Source organism: Ictidomys tridecemlineatus, chromosome 14 (genome assembly GCF_052094955.1).
Source record: "Ictidomys tridecemlineatus isolate mIctTri1 chromosome 14, mIctTri1.hap1, whole genome shotgun sequence".
Classification (NCBI taxonomy): Eukaryota; Metazoa; Chordata; class Mammalia; order Rodentia; family Sciuridae; genus Ictidomys; species Ictidomys tridecemlineatus.
In genome coordinates this window covers 4,575,166-4,594,535 of record NC_135490.1, presented here as the reverse complement: position 1 = coordinate 4,594,535, position 19,370 = coordinate 4,575,166, and the positions used below count along the sequence as shown (strand labels likewise).

Below are 19,370 nucleotides of genomic sequence, written 5' to 3'. Positions count from 1 at the left end.
AGTAGTAGAGTGCTTGCCTAGCACACGTGAGGCACTGGGTTCGATTCTCAGCACCACATAAAATAAAGGTACTGAGTCTACTTACAACTAAAAAAAATTTTAAAAGAATACAAGTAATAATAACTGTTGGTGAGGGTATGGGGAAAAGGAATGCTCTTATATTTCTGGTGGGACTGCAAATTGATGCAACTACCATGGAAAGTAGTATAGATTCCTCAGAAAACTTAGAATGGAATCACCATTTGACCCAGTTATCCCACTCCTCGGTTTATACCCCAGGGATTTAAGGTCAGCATACTACAGCAACACAGCCACATCAATGTTTATAGCGGCTCAATTCACAATAGCTAAGCCACAGAACCAATCTAAGTGCCCCTCAACAGATAAATGGATAAAGAAACTGCTATATACACACAATGGAATACTACTCAGCCTTAAGAATGAAATTATGGCATTTGCCAGTAATTGGATGGAACTGGAGACTACCATATTAAGTGAAATAAGCCAATCCCACAAAACCAAAGGCTAAATGATCTGATATGCAGATGCTAACAATTGAGAGTGTGTGTGTGTGTGTGTGTGTGTGTGTGTGTGCTGGGGGGAGAAGAGACATTCATTGAATTAGACAAAGGGGAATGAAAGGAGGGAGGAGGAATGGAAATGGAGAAAACGGAACAAATTGGACATAACGTTCATGTATGAACACATGACCAGTGTAACTCCACATCATGTACAGCCACAAGAATAGAAGTCATACTCTATCTATGAATATCAAAATACACTGTCATGCATAACTAAAGAGAAAAATCTGAAAAAAACCCAAAAGTAACAGTTATGAAGTCAGGGCTGGGGGGGAACACTGGAACACAGCACTGCTCACCACACACGCTTCAGGGGTAGGGTTCCCCGTCTGTCACTGTTTCTGATCTATTGACAACTAGGTAGAAAACTCTTAGTAACGCAAATAATTCTTGTCTTTGGCATTTCTGTCACTGTGCTCTTTTGATTCTCCTTTGACAGGAGAAAACGGTTTTCTGGTTTGCTTGTAAGTTAATGAATTAAGTGGAATCCTTATGATGTATTTATTTTAGTCATGGAGTCACTCTGACAGTCTTCAAGGTGTCCCCTGGGCTGACACCAAGAGGAGCTCTGCAGGGAGGCGGGGCTCTGCAGGGAGGCGGGGCTCTGCAGGGAGGCGGGGCTCTGCAGGGAGGCGGGGCTCTGCAGGGAGGCGGGGCTCTGCAGGGAGGCGGGGCTCTGCAGGGAGGCGGGGCTCTGCAGGGAGGCGGGGCTCTGCAGGGAGGCGGGGCTCTGCAGGGAGGCGGGGCTCTGCAGGGAGGCGGGGCTCTGCAGGGAGGCGGGGCTCTGCAGGGAGGCGGAGCTCTGCAGGGAGGCGGAGCTCTGCAGGGAGGCGGAGCTCTGCAGGGAGGCGGAGCTCTGCAGGGAGGCGGAGCTCTGCAGGGAGGCTCAGCTCAGGCAAGGCTTTCCCTGCCTGCAGAGGTGGATCCTACCAGTGGTGGTAGAAGAACAGCGAATTCCATTTTTCTACCTTCTCTACCTTTAACTTTCCCCTTTGCTAGCTTTTAGCTTTGTTTTGCTTCCTTCGTGGATAAGTTATGGAGAAAGCGACATGCAGAAACTGGCTTGTATGAGCTGATCGTTTGGGTGTTCCACACAAGTGAATTTCAGCATCAGAGAAATCTATTCTCTTTGGTGGCAGAAACAGAGAATCTAGTTATATTTTTTGCAATTGTTAAATTTGGCCCAAGGTGGCTTTTGTATCTTGAGTCCACATGTGATGGGCTAGATGAAGGCCTAACTCAGGGTCCACTTTTGTAATGGAGAGCTGAGTTCCAGCCCAGCACAAGCCGGCCAATTTTGTTGCTGGCAGTGGGCAGCCAATCAGGTCTTGTGTCCCTAAGCACCATCTGCCCTGCTGTGGAGCGGAGCTTTCTGAACCTTCTGGTTCTGAGGGCTGTCCAACCAGCAAACTATTCCTTGTCATAGTTTGTTGAAAGCTTTAGTAACAAGGGCTATATATACAGTTTGGGGTAAAGCACTGCCCAGCCTCCAGAAGGCCCTGGGTTTAATCCCAAGTACCACATTAAATAACAAAAAAGAAAGTCTTAATTTCTACAGTTTTGAAGTCAGAAATGGGATTCAAAGTAGCCCATTCTGCCAGCAGCTGCACCGAGCCAACAGGCAAAGCACCTTTAGGGTCTGTGACTCCTCCAGCAACTGGGGTGCTGGTCAGTCCTCTTGGTTCCCACCCCAACATACTGTGTTTTTAAGTTTTACAAGTTCATGAGAGCAACGTTTGGACTGCACAGAGCCCAGGACTAGACCCTGCTAGAGGCTGTAGATTTATGTGGGTCAGACAGAAATCAAGACTGGCTTGGAAAGATGGGTCCATCTGAGTTCAGGGAGTACAGGTGCCTCCATCTCGAAACAGTTAAAAAAATAGGTGAACCCTCCCCAAATAACATAAGTCACAATAGCCACGTGGAGCAGAGTTATCCTAAATAGAACTGCTCAACTATAGGGTGCTTTGGAGGGAGGGAGAGAAACCCTGAAGGTCTCAGAAACAACAGGATGCGTTTTTGAATGGCGTGTAAAGGCTTCTAAAAGACTAGCTGAAAGGCTTAAGCAACTGACATGAGACTGATGCTGACTGATGGCTCTGACTGTATCTTAAGCTTCAGGAGAGGGAGGGAGGGAGGGGGAGAGAGGGGGGAGGGGGGGAGAGGGAGGGAGAGAATGGCCATTATCAAGCATACAAGCAACAATAAACGTTGGCAGAGATATGGGGGGAAAGGCACACTCATACACTGCTGGTGGGACTGCAAATTGGTGCAACCAGTCTGGAAAGCAGTATGGAGATTTCTCAGAAAACCAGAAATGGAACCACCATTTGACATTTGACCCAGTTATCCCACTCCTCAGTTTATATCGAAAGGACTTAAAAATCAGCATACTACAGTAATGCAGCCACATCAATGTTTATAGCAGCTCAATTCACAATAAATAGCTAAGCTGTAGGAACCACCCTAGGTGCCCCTCAACATTTGCTTGGGTAAGTAAAACATGGAATATACACACATAAGAAACTACTCAGGCATAAGGGAAAAAATGATGGCATTTGCTGGTAATTGGAGCTGGCGAATATCAAGCTAAGTGAAATAAGTCAATCCCAAAGAACCAAAGGCCAAATATGTGGATGCTAATTCACAATGCGGGGGGTGGGTGCAGGCTAGGGAAGATAGAGGTACTTCAGACTAGACAGAGGGGACTTAAGTGAGGGTAGGACATATGATTACATGATCTGTGCAACTCTACATCATGTACAACCAGAAGAACGAGAAGTTACGGTACTGAACAACACAACATACCGATCTTTCTCCCAACTTTGCTCTTACAGAAGGCTTAATTACGAAGGGGGCTGGTAGTGTTGTTGCTTTATCCCTGTCTTTATACAGCTGTCACATACATTAAAGAAAGTTATCAAGAGAAAGAAACATGTGTTAATAGAAGAGATAACAGCAGATGACAGCCTTAAGCTTCCGAGAGTCTCTCCCGTTTCTTCTGCTGAGTCTCTGGGTTACTGGAATGCAAGTCACAGGTTAACAACATAACTGGGCAGCCTTTAAGCCAGACTGTCCTCAGCAGATGATGGTCCATATCTGCCATCAGACTGAGGCATGCGTTGGATCTGGAATGTCTCCCAAAGGCTCAAGGCTTGAAAGCTGGTCCCCAGGGCAGCAGTGTTCAGGGATAGCTCTTGGGAAACTGGATCATGAGAGCTCTGACCTCATGAGTGCATTAACCTGAGGGCTTCACAGCTGAGCAGGGTGGAGGCTGTAGGAGGCAGGAGCTACTTGAAGGAGCAGATCCTTAGGGACCTGTGGTGCCCCCCCCCACTTCTTGACCACCTGGGGTGAGCAGCTCTTCTCTGCCAAGCCCTCCCCATCATGATTTTCTGCTTTGTAACAGGCCCAAAGCAATGGAGACACTGACTTCGGACTAAAACGCTGAAACCATGAGCCAGAACAGATCTCCCCTCCTCTAGCTTTTCTCATCTGTTTTGTCAGCAATGAAAAGCAGACCAACAATCCCAACGGACTGCGATAACTGGATCCGAGTGCTACTGAACTCTTGGTTCTCAGGGGCTTCTGGTAGGACTACACTCTGTTTTGAGCCTGACAAAATGATGGGATGCAAACTCTTAGGTCTTAAATGTTTGAATGCAGCCATCTGTGAGTCACACTTTGACCATATAAATAAGAACAAAGAATTATATTCAACTGATGTGACGACGACTCGTGAGTTCCACACGGAGATCAAATACATCCATAACAGTGACAGACCATGGAATTCACACTCAAGGTTTTGGTCAATCGAAATTGAGAGGCTGCATGCCTGTAGCTTAGAATGTTATCACTACTGGAAACCCAAAAACACCACAATCACACAAGAAGACAGAGAAACTCTGCTGCCAGTAGACAGAACAAGCCCAGCTCAGGGAGGCTTGCCGCTCCTGTGTGGCCGCGCACTCGACGGCCACCTCGTCTTCAGGTCTCATCTAAGAGATGCCACACTAGATCACTCCCAGAGCACCACAGGATCAACGATTCTGCTGAAAGTCAGCCTTGACAATAGGAGTTCTGTAAACCACAATCTTCATCATATGTCATTACAGGGGAATATGAGCCACTTCTCAATGCAGTAATTTATCTATATAACCTTTTCTTCGTCACATTTCAACCACAGTGATGAAGAAGCTGAGGGTAACCTGGCCCTCCCACTCGCAATGCCATCTATAGTGTAAGACGATAGTAGTAATGCACAAACCTAGTCAGTAAATTTCACGTAATGTCACTGGAAAAGACCAAAAGGACAAACTAACATAAAGATCAACAAATTAAGTGCTGAAAAATTGAATAGATCTTTGCATTTGAGTCTTGGACAGGTACGTTATATATGCCTATTTTGTCGAAAGTCGATTCTCTGCAACAAAGTTGAACTTGGTTAACTGAGCCCTATGTCCCTAGAAAACAGAGGAATGGTCAAGGGACCTCCCTGGCCGCCTTCTGAGAAGAGGCTAATCCAAAGGACCCCTCTGCTCTCCCAGAGTCCAAGCCGACACCCATTCCACTCCTGGTCAGCGACTCAGAAGACCACAGCTATCACCTCCCCCGGGCGTAAGACTCGCTAGTGATGCTGCCGGCCTGCTCCTAGAGCCCCGTCGTCTCCTCTGGAACATCTCTACTGCAGCAGTTTGAACAGCATCATCTTAATGGGCGCATTTGACTTTCCCAGTTTGGCTGCTCTGGCTGAGGTCTTGCTTCCTGGTCCAGGAAAAGGGGACCCTAGGTGACCAGTTAGCCTCACTCCTGAATGGAGATCCAGGGACCTATGGCAGATGACATTGGGCTCTAGACTTGTCAGTTGGGAGCATGATAGAAAAAAATATTCAAAATTAAATTCTTATTTCTTCTGTCAGCGTCTTTTGGCTTCATGGTCTGACCTTTTGGTGATCTTTATGAATAGATGGTTTAGAGAGATCTCGTCTTTGTTGGTGAAAACAACGCAGAATCCAATTCATGAAAATTGTCAGTTTCTTTGCTTTTCTGAATTAAGCTCAAAACAACTAAGAATTTCATACCACCAGGAAGCAGATACACTGAGGGTTTTTGTTTTTGTACATATGCCTGATCCCGACTGAAATTCTAGAACTGAAGCTATAAACTGTTTTATGTGTTTATGTGCCTGTACTACAGACACAGCACTGTGGTGAACACACGTAAGTTCAACTTTCTTGTACACAAGCAGCGCTCAATCACCTTTAACAGTTCCAGGTCTAAACCTGCCTCCTCCAGGTCTCCAGATGGTTGCCTTACACAACCTCCTGCTCCTTACTCTTAGCAAGGTTCATACACGTTTCTGAAAACAATGAGGATGTGTGTCAAGATTTTAAGGAACGAGTCAACGTTTCACTTGCCCAGCATCTGTGCTGACACTCTTGGGGTCACAGCACTGGCACATGTAATTTCTACGCTCCCATGAGATGGGGAGGCCGGGACCTCTCCAGGAGACAGTTGGATATGCGCCTAGTTGACTAGTCCCACTGAGGCTCACACCTACGCCACAGTGACCATCTCTCAGTCACAGCCTGGTGCCACAGAGCTTGTTCTAGCTTGCTCTAAACCCGCCAGGAAATGCTCCATGGCAATCCTATTTGGGTAACACCCTAGACCCTGATCAAGGAATGGGCCCTTGGTATGTCCCTGGTTCTCCAATCCTTCCTCACCTGACCTGGGGGTGGAGGACTGCCCTCCTGGTCTGCAGCACACTCTGCTCAGGAAGTGTAGGTGATGTCTTTGACCCCGTTCCCTTATTGCGGCAGTAGTGGTGGTATGCAGAAGTTACCTTCCAGCTGAACAGCAAGGGCTACCCACCCCCCAGCTGGACTCCCCTGGGATGTCAGGGAGCATTCAAAGAAGCATTCCCAGGACCAAAGAGATAGCCGGGTCAGTGTAAACAGGACACAGGTCAGAAATGAGCAACAACGTGTCGGCCAGGACAGAAAAGGGTGCTGTGTGAGAGACCCTCCTTGTGGGTCAGAGCTCTCTACGCATTGGCCTCCACCTGGTGAAAAAAGTGTCCACAAGAGGCCCCAAAGCACCTGGGTTCCTGTTGTGGAAGGAACCCCAATTTATGGCAGGGCCTCAAACAGCTGTTGCCTCCAACCTGATCTGAGCTTCAGGCTGGCCCAACGCCCCGCCCTGCCCCTCGGCCCTGAGGTTCTTCAGGCCTAGCTTCACCCTCTGACGGCTATTAGCTACTGACCACGATCTGCCCGACTGTGAGGGTCGAGTGTCCTTGCCTCGGGTGTTCCCCATTGTGAGCACAAACACCACCCAATCTGAACAGCCAGCCCTTGGGTGTTCAGTACATCCTGCCCCCAGTGCGCCCCACGTCTGTGTCGACGGCCCCCTGTATGCCACACGTCTGTTAAGTCCCCCCTGGCCGCTGGGCCCTCTGCCCCTGGACACACGGCATGTCTGTATTGAGCGCCCCCTAGCCAGGCAGTGCCCTCTGCCCCCGTACGTGCCCCACGTCTGTGTTAAGCGCCCCCTGGGCGCGCTGTGTCTCGTCTGCCCCAGGATGTGCCCATGTCTGTTTGAGCGCCTCCTAGTGGTACAATACCCTCCCATACGTACCCACCTGTGCTAAGCGCCCCCAAGCCATGCAGTGCCCCATGCCAGTGTTGAGCACCCCCTAGCCGTGCAGCGCCCTCTGCCCCTGTACGTGCCCCACGTCTGTTAAGCGCCCCCTAGCTGTGCAGTGCCTTCTATACCCTTTGTGCCGCACGCCTGTTGAGCAACCCCTGGCTGTGCTGTGCGCTCTGCCACTGTACTTGCGGCATGTCTATTTACACACCTGGGAAGAGGTTTGACAAAGGCTGTGAAGACCAAGACACGACTGGCTCAGCCGGCCTTTCACTGAAACCTTATAAAGCTATAAAAAAACTTCCAAGTTTGCCTTTGGTGGGTTTCAAATTAAAATTGACAGAGGAGGAGGAAGCCCTGGCATAATTAGAGTAGACAGACTCAGGTTTCCTCTGAGAAAGGGCACTGTCCCTGGACATGGCCCAGTCAGGGCTGACATACGTGTAGGCCACAGCAAGGCACCAGTCACAGGACCAGGTTGGCGATACAGAGGTGGTCAGGTCACCCCTGCCCTCGGGAAGCCACTAGGATTCCGAGGGCCTCCTCTACCATTCTCAAGCCATTACAATCCAATCATATCATGATCAGACACAAGCACAGTCCAGAGTGCAGAGGGAGGAGAACTCTGCCCAGCACCTTACAGCAACAAGTGACAAGCTCAGGCTGCGAGGAGGAAGAGGAGTTGGCCGTGGGAAAGGCCTGCAGAGGGCGCTGTGAAAGACAGTGGCTCCGGGGAGCCTGGAGAGGTGCCCCTGGCTTCACCAAGATGCTGCCTAGGTGACAGATGTTGTAGAAGCTCTTAGGGCAGCAAATAACTGTCCCAAGTGGAGGTCAGGGGACAGAGGTGACTCCCACAAAAGCCTGGATGGGAAAGGGTGGAGGTGCCACACACCCATGGGGACGAGAAGGGGACGCTGGACTCCATGACGGGAGTGGCAACGCCCAAGGGCAGCAGGGGTTCTGCGCAGGTGGACATGGGTGACAGAGGGCCTCCTGGGCCGTCTCTCTCTGCCACAGAGGCTCAGGGCTGCTGGCCCAGCCAGGCAGGAGGCACAGGCAGGGAGTTGCGAGGGTGAGGCCAGCTTGGGCAACTCCGGGAGACCCCAACTCAAAAGAAAAATGGGCTGGGATATGGCTCAGTAGTACAGCACTAGCCTACCAGTGTGAGGCCCCAGGTTCAATCCCCAGCACTGCAACAGGACTTCTGTTTACTTCTGGTGGAGTATAGCCGTGGAGGATTAAGCCATGAACATCTTCTACTTCTCAACAATGGCAACACCTTAAGAACAGCAGTCCTTAGACCGTGGCCAACTCTTGTGCAGAGAATTGGAGAGAGAATCAGGCTAGTCACCTGGCAATGGACGAGTTCAGAGAAAAGAGGGACCTTCCTAATCTTACTAGGAAGGAAGGAACGGCCTACAGCAGTGCTGTGGGTGTTCCCCAGCCCGGGACGTCACAGGTTAAGAACCATCTGTACATCTGCCACTGATGGAGCCCAAAGAAGCCTCCACAAAGTGAGGGGTCCACCGATTGTCTCGGTATGCTGGCAGCAGGGCACAGCTGGCAGCAGGGCATGGTTTGGGGCCCCACAGGCTTATGTGTGTTCATGGGCTCACTACATTTATGCAACTCAAGAACAAACGAATGCATAAGCACACAACGCTAACATCCAGCCTATTGCACGAAGGTCTCAGATATGGAAAAACATCAAGATGATACTAGCAGATAGCCCCCAGAAAAGCTAGAAACTTGAAGCTGCTGTTTGCAAGTGCATTTATATAACATTTATTTTCCACTCTGGTCACATCTTTTCCCTTTTTGAAGTACCCATTACAAAAAGAAAACAAGCCTTTTATGTTTTTGATTGTTATTCAATGGAAATAGAAGAGGCAGGACTCTTCCTGGACGGGAAGGTGCTGGTCCATGCAGTGACAAAGCCCGATAGGCCAGGAGACACCCCAGCCAGAAGCCAGTGGGCACCTGGATCACTGCACTGGCTCCAAAAATGGGGGGGCAGGGGGTGAGGAAGGGAGGGAAGGGAGAGCATGACATTTGGGAAATGCGGTGGTTGATTTCTTTTACTAAGATCAAAAGTAAGTCAAACAAATGTACTTGTTTTATTAGCAATTAAAAAAAATTAAAACATGCTTTGAAGTCTTTTGGGTTTAGGTACCAGTTTTTAGGTAAATAGTAAAAGCTACTTTTCCTTTAAAAGAAATGAAGTAAGGAGATAGTCCACATATGTGCAAAGATTAGTGATCTGTTCACTACTGATAAGCTATTGATAAGTCCATGTAAATATATGAGCACTATCAGAATCAATCATATGAATTTTGACTAGAGAGAAAATTAAACAGACCGAGTCAAATATGACAAAAAACAAACTCTGGAGAAGTGCCCTCACACCTCTCCCTGTGGATATTCTTTGATCAGAGTCCTGGAGGCCACGTCATTCTTCTTCTAAAGGGCCTTGCCCATGTCCCCAGGCTCCATGCTCACAACCAAGCAGCTCACAATGTGTCCTTCATGCTGTTGATCCCCGCCTTTCACCTGATGGATTTCACGTTCTGCAAAGCTGAAAACTGGACCTAAGTACTTCTTTATATCAATAGTTCATAACTTCATTTTCCTTCCTTATATGGAATCTTTGTTTAGAATTCCAGAGACTCCTAATATTTGAGTAATTTTTCCTAAAAAGCATATCATCTTTTCTATATGTTCTCAGCAATGATAATAGTGATCAGCGCAGCATCATTGTAAATTCTGAAGGCCCACTGGCCTGGATGAGGGTGGATTTCTACAGTGAAAAGCAAACAAAGTGTACAACCAAGTAAGTCACCACCGATGCCCACGTTGCTAGAGATCCAAGATGCTTTATCAGATGTAGCTGCGAAACCCAACCCTTGGCCTGGGTCAACACACACTCCCTCTCTGGTTCAAGGGGCAGGGTAGACGCTGCCGCAAGGGTGGCACCTGGCCCTGGACCCTGCTTTTGCACCCCTTCTCCATCCCACAGAACAGACCCTGGGAGTGGGTAGCAAGGAGGAGCCGAGGCCTTGTTGTTCCAGGAAAGAATGTGCCGAAGGATGTGCCTCAGTGTGCGGGACAAGGGTGCCTTCAAGGGGGCTCTCACAGGCTAAACCTGGGGCTCTGTAGGGACACCACTGCCCCACATAGTGCAGAACCTCTGCCCACATGCTTTCACACTGTCAATCATTTGATGAGGACTTTAAAAGCCACACTTGCTGGGCACCATGGTGCACGCCTGTAATCCCAGCAACCTAGGAGGCTAGAGGCAGGAAAAGCTCAAATTCTAGCCAACCTCGGCACCTAGTGAGGTCCTGTTGAAAGAAAGGAGGAAAGGAAGGAAGGAAAGGAGGAAAGGAAGGAAGGAAAGGAGGAAAGGAAGGAAGGAAAGGAGGAAAGGAAGGAAGGAAAGGAGGACAGGAGGAAAGGAAGGAAGGGAGGAAAGGAAGGAAGGAAGAAGGAAAGAAGGAAGGAAAGAAGGAAAGAAGGAAAGAAGGAAGGAAAGAAGGAAGGAAAGAAGGAAGGAAAGAAGGAAGGAAAGAAGGAAGGAAAGAAAGAAGGAAAGAAAGAAGGAAGGAAAGAAAGAAAGAAGGAAAGAAAGAGAGAAAGAAAGAAAGAAAGAGAGAAGAAAAAGAGAGAAAGAGAAAGAGAAAAAGAGAGAAAGAGAAAAAGAGAAAGAGAGAGAGAGAGAGAGAGAGAGAGAGAGAGAGAGAGAGAGAGAGAGAGAGAGAGAAAGAGAGAAAAGAAAAAGAAAGGTCTAGGTCTGGGGATGCAGCTCAGCAGTAGAGTGCCCCTAGGTTCCATTCCTAGTACTTAAATCCCTCGTACTTAAAAGTCAGGTCAAGTTGCCTACCTTTACATGTAGGGCAGAAAGACTCCTTTCATCAGCCACACTCTACATACAACCCAAGACTTATCAAAAAACCTGGAGGGGTTTTGCAAATCTGTGGAGTTTCCTGGTTAGTGTTGCTATTTGAGACACATGCAACCACCACCTGCAAATCCTCCCAGGGTTACACCACAAATTCTACACTTAACTGGGAGTCAGAAGCAGTTTTTTCTATCCACAGTCCTTCCTTTAGTTAACATTCACCTAAATAGAACCATGTAGAAAAAAGGTGTGTGTTGTGTGGGGGGAAATCCCTAAGAACCAACAACTCTATTAATACTAACAGATTTTAGTGCCTTTGAGAAACAAATTGTAAATATTTTAAAATGAAAACAATTCTGCATAAAAATGAAATAGTATAACTTCAAAAACAAGTGTTTGAAATAAAAGATCACCGATAATGAAGATAATAAGGGTTTATGCCAAGCTGACTGTACACAGTGTGATTGTACATGGTGTTCTTTTAAGGATGACCTAAGGATTAACCTGAGAAGGGCCTTAGCCTTATTAATTCCATTTTAAAATAAACTGCAGTTCCTACCAGTCACGACTACAGAGCCCTCCAATATTGTCATCAGGCATAGCCTGATAAGTCACTTTCCACAACCCTGATAAAACTCAGAGTGACATCTTCACCCTTTACCCTGACAAAGTCAGAGGTGAGAGACCAGTGTGGAAGCCACCAAATGTCTTGACCCTAGAATGAAAGATGTCACTGAGAAGCCTGGTGATAGCCCATAGGGACTGAAAGGGCAAGCAGAAGCCCCCAAATTTAACATAAATGACGGAGCAAATGAACAGACCTTCAGCCAGCCAACACCGATGCCTACATGCCAGAAAGCCTGATGAGGACCATGACTGACATCCCAGTTCTTACCTGCCTGGTCCTGTGCATGGTCCTCACTGCTCTCAAGCTCCACAACCACATCTTGATCCTGATGAGAACCCTCTTCTCCGCCTGCCATCAGCTCCACCCCAGGAGAAGCCTGCCTTGGTCCCTAACCTGATCAGGGCGGTCTGAGTGTGCATCTGCTGGACTTGGCCTAAGGCTTGGACTTTAGATCAGGCACTTGAGCTTAGCACACAGAGGGAGTGTCTGTAATAGGTTTGCCATGATTAAGTGTTTGCAGTGTTTACAATTAACTTAGAATTTTTTGCTTTTAATTGATTATGTCTATTGCAGTGCCCTGCATTAAGGACTATAATTTTCTTAAGAACCTAGAGTGGAATTGTATTAATTCGAGTGAATAAAGCTTTGAAAAGGGCAGAAGTGCGTGGCCATTCTTTCTTTCCCCTTCAACTGCCTAAGTCATACTTTTACCCATCACGACATTTCTTTAATGGATTCTCCATTGATATATGAACCAAGTCTTAACTTATGTCCCAAAACTCAGAAGCGTATGGCAAAAAATGCTAGTTGAAATGCCTCAGTTTATTTTCTAACAAATTCAGTAGTAATGCCTCCTAGATTTTAAATTGCAGTTTTCAATTGTTACTCTTCTATGCACCCTCTTTACTGATGATTATTTTTTTAAATAAGGAATAAAAACAGAATTAAAGATTATCTTGGAGTGGGGCTTGGGCTCACTGGTGGTAGAGCATTTGCCTAGCCTGTGTGAGGCACCAGGTTCGATCCTCAGCACCACATAAAAATAAAGGTCCATCTATAACTAAAAAAATGTTTTAAAAAAATTATCCTGGAGTAACGTCCAACAGCTTACATTCCTAAATATTTAGGCTCTTGAGCTTAGCACGCAGAGGGAGTGTCTGTAATAGGTCTGTCATAGGTTTTTCGTGATTGTTTGCAGTGTTTACAATTAACTTAGAATTGTTTGCTTTGAATTGATTATGTCTATTGCAGTGCCCAGCACTAAGGACTATAATTTTCTTAAGAACCTACAGTGGAATTGTATTAATTTTTTTTTTTTTTTTTAAAGAGCTAGCATTAAGGAGTTTAAGGAAAGGCAGAGAATTAAAGCCCTAGGATGGGGCAGGCAGTCACCGCCCCAGCTGCTTGGGACATCGCTCATCATAAGGAGATCTGGCTGGGGACAAAGGCACAGTGGTGACACACTGCCTCACAGGACTGCTGTCAGGGCAGTTCTAGCCACTTCTCTCCAGGACTCTCCAGTGGGGAACACTTTCCACAACTCTCCCAGGAGGCCGTAAGACTTTTCACATCTTACTGGGCACAGCGAGTCACATTCAGATGTCCACGATCAGCTGAGTCCATTCTGCGGACACTGGGAAGGCGGGACGGAACTGAAGAGTGGACGCCCCCTCACTGAAGGGCAGGTGCCTGCACCAGGCAGGTCCAGGGCTGAGCGCCGATTTTCTCACCCAGTTCCCTCATTCCTGAATACACTTTAATTTTTCTAGACACAAGGTCTCAAGCTTACTTGTGCAGGAAGTTATTCGAGTTTCTACATATCCCAAACTGATTAATTTGATATTTTTAAAAGCAAATTACCATGGTATATTATCATTTAGCAAATATCTGCCAAGTGGAACATTTGGTAAACTGGACCTTAGAAACCAGCAGCTAAAAGTATTTAGAGTGGTCCTGTGCACTCTCCATTGCCCAGAGCACTGACCGCCCACCAGTAGACCTTGGACAGCCTCACGTGGCTCCTCTCGGTGCCCCAAAAGATCTTGCTCAGGAGGGAGTATACCACTCCTTTGTGGCCCAAGATGACCACTGAGGGCCTAAGGAGATCCACCCCACCTGGCCCTTGCTTCCACCACCTCCAGTCCAAACACATTTGATGATTCCTGAACCACATACTTCACAATGCTGGCAAAAATCAGCCATTCAGAATAGGGCATGGAAATAATGCTAAAAGATGGAGCTCTTTGAAAATTCTATTTAATGTTTTCTATAGAAATATTTTCTTTCACACAAAGAGAAAAAAAATAGCATGCTAATAGGAATTGAAATCAACTGCGGCCATCAAGAGGCAGCTGATTGTCCAGGGGCTTTATAAAGTAACACCTGCTGGCTCCCGCACCTGTCACAACCAGCACAGCCCACCTCTGCCAACTCTGGGCTGGCTGTGCCAAGAGAGGCTTATCAGAGTAATCACAGCCCACTGGAAACCCCGTGGAATCCAGAGCAGCTCTGGCCTCGGGAAGCCGTCTCTCAAGTGAGGGCCACTCCAAGCTCCTACCACACGGGAGGCCTCCATCTCCCTGCGTGCAGCAGGATGAACAACAGGAAACCTACACGGACAGTTAGGAAGCGTGCCGTCCTCAAGGAGGTGTGGCTAACCCTCAGTGTGTAATCACACTCATGCTGAATGTCCAAGAAAACAATAATAAACATCACCTGCCGTTTGGATGAATCACTGCTAATAACCCCTTCAACAACAAGAGTAAACCGAGAAGTCATAAAATAAAAAACCTTAGAGGAAAAAAAACATTCATGTGCTTTACCAGAGTGCTAGCACCAGTTGGGGTCTACCATCCTTCTCTGCCAGTGACCTACAATTTATAAGCCAAGAGGATAGAGGTGAGGATTGCTTAACTCAAAAGTGGCTCAACAAGGCCAGGCACAGTGGTGCACACCTGTAATCACAGCTGCTTGGGAGGCTAAGGCAGGACGATCACAAATTAAAGGTCAGCTTCAGCACTTAGCAAAGCTCTCAGCAACTTCGTGAGATCCCATCTCTAAAATAATGATATAAAAAGGGTTGGGGATGTGGTTCAGTGGTTAAGCACCCCTGGGTTCAATCCCTGGTACAAAAACCAAAAACAATTAGGGAAGTCTGACTTTTCCACTGACTTATACAGTGACGTAAGGTCCTTGCTTAGCATCTGGACAGCTAAGTGATAGCCGCCTTGTTAAGAAAAATTTACTTTCCTGCCCAAGGGCTTTTCTGAGAAAGGCTAACCACTCCCTCATAGTAACCCCACCCTTAACCACTTCACTAGGACCCTCTGCGCTCTAATCCCCAAGCCTGCCTCATAAAAGTCCCGAACCCCAAGCCTGGTTTGGCCCCCTTGTCTAGAGATGTGCCTTTACTTGTCCGCTCTGACAGATCAAGTCCTGTGTGAATCTCTGCCTGGTCTGTCATTTCCCGTTCACCGTCTCCTGGCTCCTCCTTTCACGACTTCCCCCATTAACAGTACATACCGAATCAAAAGTTAATAAGCTAATAAACAATAAGAATTAATAACAGAAGCTCTACCTCAGATTCTACAGTTCCTCATTGAATAGTAATCGTTTTCACTCTTGAAAGAAATTAAGTTCATCTCAAACATCTTTTGCAAACAAGGACTAGAAAGTTCACCTTTTGAAAGCCCTTCTCTCGTCTTGGTCTTTCATCGCCCCTTTCTCAGAAGGGTCCAGAGCAGAAACCCTGTCTGCAGAAGTCATCTTTGTTGGGTCAAAGCAACCTGTGCGCGTCAAAGAACCACCAAGCAGGCGCCGCGGAACCACCTATCGGCAGGGTCTCCTGGCCAATCCTGCATCTTAGCCAGCTCCCCCAACCCACCCCAGTAGGACAATGGACTCTAAAGGCCCCTTTTCCTGTCCCAAGCCCTCCCCTCCTGCCCTAAGCCCAGTAAAATTCCAGTCTGGTCGCGCTCCCCACACTTCTGCTTAGACCCACTCTGCTGGTCTGAGGGTTCCGCCCGGGAGCGAAATCTCAATAAAGCCTCGCTCAGCAGCCTTTTAAAATCTGCCTCCTTTTGGTCACCGCTGCCTGACCTTACATTTTTAATGAAACGTAAAGGTGGACTATAGTCTTATACAACCTCTTCACTGTGATCAATTAGAAAAGCTGGCCAGAGTGTAGACAGACACGCACGCGCACGCATGCACACACACACACACACACACACACACACACACACACACACACACACACGCACGCTACCTGAAGACACCGCCCAGGAGCCAGGTGATAAACAAGGAAAAACAAACCACAGACTCAAAGCAGCACACGAGGCTTAAGTTCCCTGGGGACACCCGGCCTCGGGACAGAAGCACAACTTCATGCCAGCTCCTGACTAGAAGACAAACCAAAGATAACCAGGCACAGGAGACATGGGACATCTGACTGAAAACCAAGAAACGGACAGAAAACAAAATGGAGTTATCAGGCAGATTCCAAGCGACATGCGCTTCACGTGCTCAAAAACATAAAACAAGGTTTAATGATTTTAGCAGAGAATTATGGGACAAAAGTCAAATTACAAGGATAAAAGTACGAAATGTGGAAGCTCAATGGGGGTGTTCAGCACCAGAACAGACAGATGAAGAGGAAAGGATGAAATGGGCAAGAAGTCAGTAAAAATGCACAGAATGAATAAGATGCGAGAGGACCACTCCACAGGAAACCACGACGTGTGGGCCACAGAGGCCAACCTGTGACTGCACCCCCAGCCACGGAGGCATGAGAAAAAGGGACGGAGTAACAGCTGGGAACTTTCAGAACAGATCAAAGACAGGAAGGCCAGTGACCCTCAAGAAAGACCACCACCTCAGTGAAGCTACGGAGGACCACGGAGGCTCAGCGCGCTTGGGCCCACTCTAGCACCTCTCTTCCGGCAGGTTCCGGCATCCATTCCCAGGCCAACCCCTCCAGCAGCTGCTACTGCCTCCACAGGCTCCTACTTCCCCATCTTCCCGACCTGCCCATCTTTACCCTGAACCTTCCTATGGCACAGATTCAGGATAAGCCACCCCTACTGGGCCTGCTCTGCAGGGCAGCCAAGGCAGACATGACCTGAATGCACAACTCCAAGCTTCAGATTAAAAAAAAAGAGCATCGGGCCACAGGACAACTGAATTTCAATCTGTTTCATAACTTCAGAAGGGACAGGTAAGCCAGGCCTCAGGTGAAGATAGAGAAGCCAGAGTGAGACAGGCAGAGAGGCCAAGGCCAGACCCAGAGAATGGAGAGATTGAGAGGTTGATTCCTTCAGAGCTCCTCCTCCACCTTACTCAGATAACCTGCCCAGGGACTAACCCCCCTACAGGGAGTAGTCAGTTACAGCCCCTTCCTGCAGGGATCCTATTCCCAGCCCCTCCAGCCCACCTGTTCTCCACCTTAGGGCCATCCCATCTAGCATTTCCTAGGAAGGAGAAAGGAGAAGAGAGTGGGAAAAAAGGAGGCCTAGGACATAAAAAGGCAGATCACCCTCACTTCTTGGTATACTGAGATACCAGGATATCAGCTATGGCCCCCTTCTCGCTCCTGGGAAAAGTCTGTTACCCCTTTTTAAGTCAACCCTGCTTTATATGCTTGCCTCGCTGTGCTTCTCTAATGTTATTTCAACCTGCGAAGAAGCAGGGATCACTACAGGTAACCAGTGGTACCAACGTGAGAGGCCACCCCATACCCTAGGGCCAGCCCCCTCCACTGCAGTCCATGCAGGTCTCCAGGAATTAGCTGATGGAAGAGCTGGTCATGAACTTACTTTTCTTAATGTTAAAATTCAAGGTTTATTTTTGTTTTTTAAAGAAAAAAAAACAAGTTTGGTGCTTGATAAAATCTAATCCCTTAATATATAGTTACACATAAAAACATGACTGAGTTAAAATGTCTCAAATTTCAGCTTAACATAAATTAACTTGAAATCTAACAGGGAACAAAAACAAGCAGAGAAGACCTCCATTTCCGCAGGTCAAAAGGGAATAACTGAGATACTAAGGACCCTCGAGGCCTGTGAGCCATAGATCAGAAACTTGTCTTGAATTCACTACTCCAATCCCTGTGCGGTTCTGCAGAGGACCTAATACAAGGAAACTAGACAGTGTTTTTGTCGGCTGGTTACAACCTAAGATGCTGACATAATGCCTCTCCCCACTCCACATTAGATCTCAAAGTACCAGGAAGTTGTAGCTTTCACACCTAGAATTGCACGTTAAACACAGGTCTCCTCCTTCTCAATTACCTGTGCAGCATGATAAACCGTGACCACTCATCTCTGCACCGCTCTCTAGACTTGCACTTCTGAAACTCTCGGGCTGAAGCAAAGCTGGTCTTGGCATTCGGTGCTCTGTGGTCCCCCTGTAGCTCTAACTCAAGTTTCTCAGTGATGCCTCCTGGGCCTCATACAAACGAGGCTGAGAGTCTTAGGTCAAAGCTGTCTGGGTTCTCTCCCTGTCCAGGAAACACTTGCTGAAGCTACAAAAGGGCAACTAACCTGGGCACAGCCCATCAGGCCCCAGGGAACTTGCTGGCAGAGTGACAGGGCCAGCTTGTCCCGAGTGAGACCCTAGCTGTCAGATCCAGATCTCTGACATTCACCCACAGTCAACTTTTTAAGTGAACATAAGTTGCCGACTCGTTTCCTCCATGCAAGGTGGAACATTACAATGTCGTACTGACCTTTTGGCCTTTCCCGCCTTCCTTCGATTTCTCAGGAGGCTGGCCGCTGTCCTGAAAGCCTTCATGAGAGCCTTCTGGAGCAGCCTTCCTTGTGGCACCTAAAACCCAAGTGGACCAAAGGTTAGAGTGTAGGTGGAATGAACACTGAAGCAATGTCAGCAAAACAATGAGGAGTCCCTTTTACTGTGTTCGGTGGTGACGGGAACCTGCGGGCCTCTACTCAGCATGCATGTCTTGCTCTTTGAAGATTCTTGTGCCTGACAGGAGTCCAGGAGTCCAAGAGTCCAAGGCATACATATGCATACCTTGTCTTGCATTATCAAAGGGACAAATGTGATGCTACACTGTAACCACACGGGCAGAGTTGTCCCTGACTGTCCAGTTAAGTGAATTGCTTGGGAGGTTTACATGTGCAATGTAGCACCACAATCACCAAAACGCAGCTCCTTGGAGAAGGTGGTTCTAGGTGAGAGGCTGGAAGTGATCTCAGCATTGGGGCGAGTTTCTCCACTACAGTCTACAGTGCAAAGCTCCAGATTTCAATCTGCCGATGACAGTTGGGTACGCTCCCCCAAGATTCCCATCTTAGGCCAATATCTTGCCATGAAGACACACCAGTGAGTGCACTGTGGTTCCGTTAGGTGCTGTACCGAGTGGACTCCCCCAAAACCCACGATGAACAGAGCTATGTTGGGGTGCACCTGCTTCCTGCTGATGCCGTACGTGGCGCTCCATCCTCTCTGCACCCCAAGTCGCCCACTTGGTGAACTAAAGTTGGATTTTTTGAGGACATAACAAGGGCCATCATGCAGTCCTGATATGCTGGCACTTGCAGGGGCCACGGTTTCGGCCCTGGTCAGGTGACGGTCAGCCTAACTGCACACCCCA

At 47.8% G+C, this 19,370-nt stretch overlaps 1 protein-coding gene across 4 annotated transcripts in view; it reads right to left on the bottom strand.

The window, feature by feature from the left end:
- The window catches only part of Mcph1 (microcephalin 1), a 193,111-nt gene that overhangs the window by 133,442 nt on the left and 40,299 nt on the right, over positions 1 to 19,370 (bottom strand). For all 4 annotated transcript variants that reach the window (XM_005334356.5, XM_078030761.1, XM_078030762.1 and 1 more), the window contains one exon: positions 18,483 to 18,580. In XM_005334356.5, coding sequence (XP_005334413.2) covers positions 18,483 to 18,580 — 98 coding nt within the window. The remainder of the gene's footprint in view (positions 1 to 18,482; positions 18,581 to 19,370) is intronic.